Source organism: Mangifera indica, chromosome 16 (genome assembly GCF_011075055.1).
Source record: "Mangifera indica cultivar Alphonso chromosome 16, CATAS_Mindica_2.1, whole genome shotgun sequence".
Classification (NCBI taxonomy): domain Eukaryota; kingdom Viridiplantae; phylum Streptophyta; class Magnoliopsida; order Sapindales; family Anacardiaceae; genus Mangifera; species Mangifera indica.
The window spans coordinates 2727810-2739087 of NC_058152.1; the positions used below are offsets into that span (position 1 = coordinate 2727810).

Below are 11278 nucleotides of genomic sequence, written 5' to 3' on the forward strand. Positions count from 1 at the left end.
TCCCCCCTGCACCTGCCTACCTTGTTTTTCCTTCTTTCTTTCCGAGGGAAATACAGAGTTTATTTAAAAAAAAGGAGGAGGAAAATTTTTTCTTCTAATGGAATTGCCTGCCATGGATTGGGTTCGAGGAGATGTCATTGGTCATGGCAACTTTGGAAGTGTGAGTCTGGCGGTAACCAGAAAGAATTGTTCTCGATTTCCTTCGTTAATGGCGGTGAAAACTTGTCAAGATTCTTGTTCTAGTAGTTTGAAGAACGAGAAGGAAGTGCTTGATGAATTGGGTTGTTGTCCGCAGATTGTTGGTTGTTTTGGTGGTGGTTATAGCGTTGAAAACGGTGAGAGATTTTATAATCTCTTCTTGGAGTATGCGTCTAGAGGGAGTTTGGCTGATTGGCTGAGGAAAAATAATGGGAAATTGCAAGAATCAGATGTTAAAAGATACACAAGATCAGTGCTCAAAGGCCTTCGCCATATTCACGCAAAAGGGTTCGTCCACTGTGATATAAAGCTTCAAAATTTGTTGGTTTTTGACCAGGATGAGGCGAAGATTGCTGATTTCGGTTTGGCGAAGAAATCAGGAACAGAGAACAAACAAGAGAAATTTGAGTGCAGAGGGACACCTTTGTTTATGTCGCCGGAAGCAGTAAACGACAACGAGTATGAGCCGCCGGGAGATATATGGGCTCTTGGCTGCGCCGTGGTGGAGATGATTACAGGGAAACCAGCTTGGAATTTTAAGGATGGAGGCAATGTGTTTGGTTTGTTGATTAGAATTGGAGTTGGAGATGAGTTACCTGTGATTCCAGGGGAATTGTCAGAAGAAGGCAAAGATTTTTTAGTCAAATGTTTTGTTAAGGATCCAAAACAGAGGTGGACTGCTGATATGCTTTTGAATCATCCGTTTGTTTCTGTGGATAGCTCTTTTGATGATCATGGTGATGAGATTTTCACTTTGAAGGAGGAAGAAATTGAAGAATCACCCAGAAGTCCTTTTGATTTTCCAGGATGGATTTCAGTTCAATCATCAATAAGAACTTCAGGGGATTCTTCATTTGTGTCATCTCGAAATTGCTTCTTGGATCGAATTAGGCAACTGGCCGGTGATGAGAGACCCAGTTGGGCAGATTCAGAGAGCTGGGTCACTGTGAGATAAAAACGGATTTTTTTTCCCCTTTTTTACTGTAAATTACTTGGAGAGACTTTGAGACTGACTTAGATAATAGAAGGGTCCTGATTGGCCACTCAGGTGGCTAACTGTAGTGTACATAGCAGATTTTTTATATGAATTAAATTCCCTTTGATTTTTTTCATTTCTTCATTGATTGTTAACCAGAAGTTCTGTTCTTAAGAGTGGATTTTGTTTTTCCATCAAGTGAATATTGGTATCTGTGAATCTAAAATTCTAGCCATGTCCTCTGCATCAGATTCCTCTATGGGTTATTTTCTGAAAATTTTCTTGTTGGACAGCAGACCTTTCGACAGAAATTATTTGTTTGATAAGAATATGCATCAGGCTTTACTATGTTATGATGAAATGAAGGGCTTCATTGTAGAGATGAAGCATGAGATAAAACTATAACATTCTGCTTAAACATTTACCCTAGTTAAACTTTTTGCCCAGTTCAAATTCACCTCTGAATATTGTACCTTTTCCTCATGGTGAAACAATTTTAGCAGTGCCAACGATGGCAGATAATTTCATGAAAACACAGGCTGTCAACCAGTACTACTTACAGGTATATATAAATAATTTTTAGCTACAGAGTACTGTATAAGTTCTCGAATTTATGACTTAATTAATTGTTTGCAGAATGTTATATTATTTATGATATCAAATTTTATATGAAATACTAAAACTTCTAAAGAGAAAGACTTGAGTTTGAGACCGTCTGAGTAATCTGGAGAAACAGAAGCAAAAGATAATGTATACGCTTTCTTGTCATAAATTGGTGAATCTGTTCCACCAAATATATTGGAAGGATTAAATGGTTTCCAATGCCATGCACACTTTTAGGCCATATAAATGTGAAACATGAGATTCTTATTCTCATGCAATGTGTAATATATTTTACATCTAAATATGAAATTGGTCTTGGAATTGTTCCACTTACAGATGGATACTGTGTGTTGGAACTCTAATTTTCCTGCAGGCATTGAGAGAATACAGTTTCTAGGATCTGATAGTGTCAGATTTGTATCAGAAACATCACAAGTTTTTAAGTTCTGTGAATGAAATCTAGAGAAAAGCAAGACTGAAAAGGTAAATCCCTGTGAAAACAGCAAAAAGAAGATGTGTGCAGTTTCCAATCTTATACCTTTCGGACACAGTAAGAGGCTAGCGTTCATGAAAGACTGATGATGAAAATCCTAGAGCAATTTGGTTTAGAAAAGATATGCATGCGCTGCTCAATATGCCTAGACATGTCAAGGGGCTGGGTTAACCCCCACCACACCCCCCAAAAAACCCAGATCCTCTTTTATGACATAATATGTTATTACTGTAATAAACCAGTTTGATATGATTTATTAAAAAAATTTAAAAATTAAAAAATATTTTGATGAGCCCACAAATTTGGATGGTGACATATGCTTTTTAATCTTAAAAGACCGGTTTGACTATTAAATTCATCAATTGATGGGTCTAGACCCAACCCGTCAATTCTAAACGATATTTTAGAATTTGAATAGGCCAAAGGATTATATCTCATCCAAGGTAATCTCAAGTTTCTACTTTTTAACTATAGAAATATCAAACACTTATCTATGAGTAGTTAAAATTAACGATGATAAGGATAAAATCGTTATTTCTTTTATAATATTATAAAATAAACTAAAATATAATCTATTTTTGCCCCCTAAACTTTAAAAACTAAAATTTTTCTTCAGCTTAAGTTTTAAAAAATAGCAGTTTCATCCTAGGGTTTCATTTTGAAATCTTCGATGACATCTCCAGCTCTATTGCCGACAACCTTTCTCTCCCGAAGCATCCTCTCTTTTCGACGATCTCTTTCCTTCCATTTGGACATCCGATCGACGTCGGAAAAACTTTGGGAGACGAAGAACTTCATCGGGAAAGACGAAGTTCTTCGTCTTCCCAGACGAAGACGAAGCTGTTGTCTTCGTCTGGGAAGACGGACCTCTGGGAAGACGATAACTTCGTCTTCGTCTTCCAAGGCTTCTTCGATGCCGATCGGGCATCTAAATGGGAGGAAAGGGATCGTCGAAAGGAGAAGATGCTTCGAGAGGGAGAGGTCGTCGGTAATGGAGCCGGAGATGTCGTCAGAAATTTCAAAACGAAACCTTAGGGTGAAACTGCCATTTTTTAAAACTTCGACCCGGAGAAAATTTTAGTTTTTAAAGTTTGGGGGGGTAAAAAGAGATAAAATTTTCAGACGTTAGGGTTCTGTTAAATTTAACCGATCATGGGTAAGTGTTTACTGTTTCTATAATTAAAGAGTGAAAACTTGAGATTGCAACATACCTTGGGTGGGAAATAGTCCTTTGGCCATTTGAATATTTATTATACTAGAAATTTTATACTAGGTTGAATTGAGTTGAACTGCCTTGAGCCCTGCCATTATTTTAAACAAGATGTACAGTGTAGAGTGTAATTGATGAAGGAAAAAAAATTGAAAGCAACTGGATCAGGAAATTATTAACATAAAGCAGTTGGCTTTGGGGAGATTTAGCTCCTGGCTCACTCAAGCTTGACGAGTTTATGGACATTGGTCTCGAGATTGAGCTTGTTGTCAACGGAAGTGCTCAAACTCAAGTTCAAATTCGAATATGTTTAATACTATAGAATTGGAGCACCATTTTACACTCAAACGGTGAATGAAAGTCAATCAAACACAACAACATTTGAAACAAAGGCATCCATCAAATCAAATGTTTCACCATCCTAAAATTATATTAAACATGCATATCCCATCGTGGAAATCTAGTATAACAACCAAAAAGATTTAAAAGAAATTGAACATCCTACCAGTGAAGGATGACGAAAAAATAAAGAAAAGACAATGCAAGTTGCTTTGCCTTGGGAGAGTCAGTCGATTGAACTTTTAATAGAGCAATCTCATTTCGAATCTAAAGTATATAACAATACGTTATTTTTTTATATTCATATAATATACATAATTGTCTAAAACAATATTGTTTTAAATTTTACAAAACAATGTTGTTTTATTTGCATCTGTAAACGACTTACGAGTCAAAAAATATATGGCTCATGGTTGACTCAAACTCGCTCTCATTTTTTCGTCTCAAGCTCAATGGAGCCAAGTTGACACACCAGCTTGAGACAACTATTTTTCGAAAGATACTTTAGACATAACGAATTTATTATCTGCCCTGACTATTATAAGTCTATAATAAGCCAAGTAACAACTTTTGATTTCAAATTTCGTGTAAATCTGTATAATAAATAAACATTATTTAACACTCACATTAAAACCATATAATAAAAAATTACAATATAAATTAAAACCACCGACAGCTACCGCCTACGTTATCAGATCACGAAGATCTTAACAAAATCCAGATCCCACCCTGCATAGCTGGGTCAACTCCGTCCTTTTGACCCACAAATCCGCCATTGTTAACCACCTCACTGTCACTGTCTCTCATGTTCACCGGTAACTGCATTTGTTCTTCAACGACATATTTACATTCATTTTCTTTGGGTCCATAATGACGCCGCATTCCACTCTCTTATAGAACTTGGGTTTCACTAATCTCCCCAAAACGTAAGCTCGTGATCGAACCATCAAGCTCAGCGTCAATGGCACTGGCTCAATCGGTGCACCGTTTACACTGCCCAAGCTGGCTCCCCCTCCGTACAATGGAATGTTGCTTCCCTTCATTGTCACTGTAAGTGATCTCTGGCTCTTTCTTGATTGATAAAACTTATGTATCTGCATTTTTCCAATTGCATAAATTAAATCGGATTTAACTGATGAAATATAAAAGTATAAGAAGGGGGTCAGTTGAATACTGTTCCGGTGGCTACAGTTAGCTGCGAGAATGATAGATCTAGCGGTGTTGATGTTACATGTACGCCAAAAAATGTAGCAGTGTTGCGAAATGTGAGCTTCACTGTGCAATTCATCGACACCATTTCTGTTGCTACTCCGGAAAAATCCGCACCAGCTTGAACCACGAATTGATCAAATGCAATGCTCTGCAAACAGTAACCGTTTCACCAGATCAATCAAGAATTTAATTCGAAAATCACCCAATCATGATACATATAAGTCTGTACTCGCCGTCGCTGAGCGTAGTTTTATTGAAAGGTTAAGGTATGAATAATGAAATCTGACCTTCATTGTGACGGTGGGTTTTTGAGGTTTACTAGCGCCCCACAAGATCAAGGAGAACAAAGAGAAAAGCACAAAGAATCCCACAACAAAAGTGAGAAAATAGAAGCGACAAGAGACACCGCTGTGAAAGTTTTCTCCGTCAAGAAGTCCCTCTTCTTCAATGGCGTCAAACTCCTTCCACGGCTTGCGAGACTTGCGGTCATTGTTCTTGCGGTGGTGTTGGGGTTTGAGTGAGGCGGAGAGGCGAGTGGAGGCCGACTCACGAGAAGAATGAGGGCCTAACGAAGAGTTGGAATGAGAGTGAGGCGGCGAGCCCATGGGGCTGAGCACAGGCGTCGAGTGGAAGGAGTTTGTCGTCTTTTCACCATCGTGAGAATCTCTCGACGGGCTCTGCACGTAGTAGACTGCACGGCGGGGAGATCTTGTGGGCGAGGACTGAGTCAGACTACTAACCTCTGAGTCAGTTTTTGAGAGCTGAGCGGACATTGTTGTTTGTCGTATTCAGTTCAAGGAAGAGACGGAGAAGTAGCTAGCAGAAGTGAGATGTGAAGACTGAGTATGAGAATTTATATTAAAGAGAAAATCACATTGTACCACCCAGCCTTTGGCTTAAAAACATTTTTTCCTTCCAAAATAATATATTTCCACCCAAAATAACTAACAACAAAAAGTAAAATAGCAGTTTTATTTTTCATTAATTTAAAAAAATAGCTATTTTTTATCTTACTCAAATATTTAAAACATGATAATTTGAAAATTTACAAATTAATTTCTAAAAAATATCAAACCCCTATATATATTTTGAAACAACTATATAACTTTAATAGTTGTAATATATCATTTACATCCATAATTTATTATATATTACATCATTTTTTAAACCATTGGAGGTATACTAATATTTCAAAATTTTTCAAAAGATTCTTAAACTTTTATGAATTTTCAATAAAATCCTTAATAAAAATGTTAGAAAAACCTCTAATATTTTTAAAATGTATAGTTTACTCTCGATATACAATTTCACGACAAAAATACCTTATCTATAACAAGAGAGAAAGAAAACATATGGGTGAAATGGAATGAAAATAAAAAGGCTTATATAATTTAGATATTTAAATTATTATTTTTAATTTTTGTTAATTTAAAATTATATAATAATTTTAAAAAATAAAATAATAGAGAGAAGTGGTAATTTTATTTCTTAATATTATTGTTTCATTAATAGAGTTTAAGTTTAGATGAAAAAATATTATTTATACTTGATTTTGGATGAGAATGTCTTTTTATGCCAACTAAAGGTAAAAATGTTATAAAACCAAACTTTGGGGGGTTGGGGGGAATACTAAGTTCCTCTTTATTAAATACATTTCACGTGGTTGTTGCGAGTGTAAGATCTGTGCCGACTTGAACGTACGTAATGGTGGCGCACGTTACGTTGAGTTTTGCTTAAGAGAAATGCTGTCTGAATAATTTTATATAATTAAAAATTAAAAATTAAAAATAAAATAATATTTAATTATATAATAATATATTATTATTTATACATAAATTATATGAAAAAAATTATGTGTATAATTTTATTATTTGTTTAATGTTACCAAAGTATCTGCGTGTAATGAATGTGATAGTAATAAATGGGAGAAGGTGGATTTTTACGTAGACAGAGACTACCACTTGAGTGGTTATTACCCTTGTTATTAATTTCGGAGTAGATCTGTTGGCTCGATAGGTTAAATTGTGAATTGATTTTTGAATTGATTTCGTTTGCTTAAAAAAAAAAAAAAAAAAGGCCAAAAAGGACTATTTCCCACGATGGTATACTTTTTCTGTCCATTTTCACTCGTTAATTTTGAAAAACTCATTTACCTACCCATGAATTATTAAAAAAAAACAGATTCAAGGGTAAAATCGTCATTTTATTTGTAATATTAAAAATAAATTAAAATTTAATCCTCTTTTCCCCCTCCTAACCCCTAAAAACTAACTATTTCTCCTTAGGTCAAGTTTTGAAAAATAGCATTCGCCCCCCCTAGGGTTTAGTTTTCAATCCTCAAGGCAAAATCCGGAGCCATCGCTGATGACGAAGCCTTCTCGATGCACCACCATGCTTCGACGACCTCTCTTCTCTCCTCTGGAACTTCAGATCTGGGCCAATCGACGTTCCAGAGGAGAGAAGAGAGGTCGTTGGAGCATGGTGGTTCGTCGGGAAGGCTTCGTCATCAGCGATGGTTTCGGATTTTGTATCGAGGATTGAAAACTAAACCCTAGGGGGGGCGAATGCTATTTTTCAAAACTTGGCCTAGAGAGAAATAGTTAGTTTTTAGGGGTTAGGAGGGGAAAAAGAGATAAACTTTTAAGGTATTAGAGTTCCGTTAAATTTAACTGCTCATAGGTGGGTATTTGATATTTTCATAGTTAAAAGAGGGAAACTTGAGAATGCAACATACCTTGGTGGGAAATAGTCCTTTGGCCAAAAAAAAAAGATCAGTTTTATCTTTTATATTTATATATTTATTAAAAAAAATAAAGTAGTAGTAGACAATGTCAAAGAGTATAATTGATTAATTGATTGAAAGTTAAATAATTTTCATTGAAAATAAACAAATATTAATTAAAAAGAAAAATTATTAAAAATAAATAAATATTAATTAAAGAGAATAATTGAATTGGATTGATTTTGATGGATTGAAATAAATTAATTATTTATATAAATGTTTTTAATTAAAAAAACTAAATGAGTGGTATTATATCATTTTATTTAAATACATATTATTAATATTTAAAAAATATGATAAATATTTAATAATATTTTAAAAAATATATTATAATTTAGAAATCGATTAAATTAATTAAATTATAAATTAATAAAATAATTGATTTGATTACCGCTTTGATTTTAAAAATATTGTTTATTGTTAACTTTAATAATTTTATTCATGGAATTGAACCGAGTGGCAATTTTTATGAATGCTTTTACTAAAAACAATGTGGGTTATTTATTGTTCAGGTGTACAACAGCACCGCCCAGATTATACATCCCAAAGGGGTGAGGTTGGCCAGCAATCCCCGTTAGATTGGCACAGAAAAAGTAGGTCGTGTTAGACCTAATTATTTAGTATACCATACCATGCTCACAGGTTTAATGGGCCATGTACGGGTTGGAAGATAAGGCCCACAGGTCAATCTGAAACAATTTGTTAAAAATATTAAAAAATTAATTAAAAAATTATTTTAATATGTCGGTTTGCAAGGTCATATGGGTCACTTGTCGAGTCGATCCACTGCCATCTTTACCTTAGTTTGATAAATATTATTGCTTCTAATTATTTATTTTTTTAGAATCTAGAGTTCAAACAAAACAGTTTGAGTTTAATTTGAGCTCAAAATGTTGCTCATGAAATCTCAAGTACTGGGTTCATTTAATAGCAAATAAATCAAGTAGAAGATATGGGAAGGGCCTTCAAATCAAGACAAGAAGACAAGTCTATCTTCCATATCCATAGGCATGGCCCAACTTTTCTTACAAGTTAGAGCGCCTTAAAAGGCTCACAATTGTAGCAAAATGGTGGAAAATGCTAGAAGTGAGTAGTACAAAGCCAATGTACATGACTGAGATCCGAGAGAGAAGCCCATCTCAGGGGCCTACAGGTTGACCCCATACACTCCTCTGATGGCATCTTTTACGGGATACTGCACATGTTAATATCCATCCATCATATGATTAACTAAAATGTTTCTTTTGACTTTGTCTTGTAAGAGAATAGTCTATCTCGTATGGACTTTGCAGATCTTAAGTCATAAAAATAGCCTACCAATTCTACCAACTCAGGGGATACTCTCTTTCCGACATTTTTTCCCATCACACCAAATTTTGACTATGATAACTATATTATATGTATAAACAAATTTTATTAATTTATCCATTATAACTTGATGTATCAGTATACGATTGGGTGATTTTGAAGTGTAAAAAAAAATAAATAACCATATCACTCGATTACATGCTTTTATCTTTGACCTTATTAGTAAATTCGTAAAATTTATTTGTATACATAATTTTATTGATATTTTAAACTTGTAGAGAGAGGGGAGAGTAAGTGAATTCTAAGACCTAAGCATTTCACAAGATGTACTATGGTGGTAAACAATACCAATATATAACTATATTATGCACTCTCTTGAAGAAGATTGAGTGTGTGTGGATTAATGACATGATAGTGAAACCTCTAACTAAGGGACTTTGCTATTAAGAAATGTGCTTGGTGAAGTCTTTTGATATGTTTGGTTAGTGAAAGATAATATATCTATTATTTTCTCTATATTTCTTGTATAAATATAACCCTAAACCCTTGGTTCAGGGTTCAGGGTTCAGGATTCAGAGTTTGGGTTTAATAAAAGATAATAACTAAGGATTAGTAAAACTAATAAAATATTAAAATTTTTAGATCGAAGATTTGAGTTTAAGCTTCTGTCATTATTATAAAATCTTAAAAAAAATTACTTATAATATAAACACACACACACAAAATTTGCTCCATATGTATTTGAAACTTTTTGATGATCACCAATTATATTCAATTACAAAACTTTGTTTATCTTTTATAATACATGAAATGTCTTAATAAAAACTCTTAAAACATGTGTCAATCTTAAGCAAAGACATTGAGACGTTTGTTCATTGTAGTCTTATTTGTAAGCCCTATGACACATTGAGTACTCTTAAAATGTAAGTTCATTTTGAAAATAACACATTAAATCATAAAAAGTGTTATTGTTCTTTGCTACATTGTCACGTCTATTTCATGTTGATAAGGTTGAGTGGTATGCATGATCATAGAAGGTACTATCTCGTTAATGATGTAATGATTGTTATGATTTGATATCATGGATCTTATTAAATCAAATGGCCACTTAGAATTGTCTATAGACTAATTTTCTTTTCTTTACAAAGTTTGGACCCTTAAGTTTTAAACCTTAGCTGGAAAATGATTTTTCAAAACGTCTTAAAATTTTGATCTCAACTAAAGTCACCGAAGTGGGAGAATGTTAAAAATTTTCATATAATATGTTTACATTAATTGTGAGTATTATTTTGAATTAAATCAATATAAGGTAAATTGGTGTATTAAGAGGTCTTTGGTGGCTTATAAAGATTTACTCTAAATAAAGTAGATTCACAATCTAAATTTTATTTTGTGGGCTAAATTGTTAATATAGCCACCCATTAAGTTATTATTGGAAGGTTAATTGGTTAGGACTCGTCTTTTGTCTTAATTTAAAAAAGTCATTGTTACATCACCTATTAGAGTTCGTTCTAAAGAAAAGAAGAAGAAAATTTCTAAAACAGATTATTTATTTTATTATTCCGTTACATATACTAAGATGAACCCGAAGAAAGATTTGTCTATAAACTCAATTAATTCTATTACATTTATATGACTAGCACCTATGGGCACAGCATTTGCTGGTTTGTCAAATGGATCAGCTGCGGTGATCATCGCAGATTGAATGGCTGCAGGACTCCAGTTGGGGTGTGCACCCTTTAAAAGGGCTGCAACTCCAGTTGTCTGAGGGCAAGCCATTGATATTCCAGTTATGATATTGAATTCACTGAAAACATACGTTTGCTAAAAAATAAGTTACGGGACTTGCTTGAGTCCAGGATGCTAAAACCAAAGAGCTAGGAGCCATAATATCAGGCTTTAAGATGCTAACAAATTGAAGATGGTCCTCTACAACTGTAGGAATTCACCTTGGGTCCTGGCTTTGCATGCCAAGACACATCTCTTATAGAGAATAAATAAACTTAAAAGAAACCATCACCTATATTAAATGAAATGTCTGAGGGGATTTGAACCTTACTTTTATACTTAAAGTCCTACTTCTTTACCATTTAAACTATCATTTGAGGTCAAGTCACTTGATTATAGAATCTACGTAGCAAGATCATGGAGATAAAA

General features: G+C 34.0%; 2 protein-coding genes across 2 annotated transcripts; one reads left to right on the forward strand and one right to left on the reverse strand.

The window, feature by feature from the left end:
- LOC123199105 (mitogen-activated protein kinase kinase kinase 20-like) lies at positions 1-1318 on the forward strand. Its single transcript, XM_044613949.1, has one exon. It carries the CDS (start codon positions 98-100, stop codon positions 1151-1153), a length of 1056 nt encoding a protein of 351 aa, XP_044469884.1. The 5' UTR covers positions 1-97; the 3' UTR covers positions 1154-1318.
- A 3095-nt stretch (positions 1319-4413) lies between these two features.
- LOC123199106 lies at positions 4414-5845 on the reverse strand. The gene is made up of 3 exons (XM_044613950.1): positions 5319-5845; positions 4994-5179; positions 4414-4913 (listed from the first exon to the last, which is right to left on the reverse strand). The coding sequence occupies exons 1-3, from the start codon at positions 5802-5804 to the stop codon at positions 4629-4631; spliced, it is 957 nt and encodes a 318-aa protein (XP_044469885.1). The 5' UTR covers positions 5805-5845; the 3' UTR covers positions 4414-4628.
- Positions 5846-11278: the final 5433 nt, after the last annotated feature.

What these genes read in the sequence shown, in the direction of transcription:
- LOC123199105 (XM_044613949.1), top strand. Translation starts at nt 98, where the DNA reads ATGGAATTGCCTGCCATGGATTGGGTTCGAGGAGATGTCATTGGTCAT.
- LOC123199106 (XM_044613950.1), bottom strand. Translation starts at nt 5,804, where the DNA reads ATGTCCGCTCAGCTCTCAAAAACTGACTCAGAGGTTAGTAGTCTGACT. An exon ending in AACCCACCGTCACAATGAAG is followed by an intron (nt 5,180 to 5,318) that starts GTCAGATTTCAT and finishes TACTGTTTGCAG; the next exon opens with AGCATTGCATTTGATCAATT. An exon ending in TAACTGTAGCCACCGGAACA is followed by an intron (nt 4,914 to 4,993) that starts GTATTCAACTGA and finishes GGAAAAATGCAG; the next exon opens with ATACATAAGTTTTATCAATC.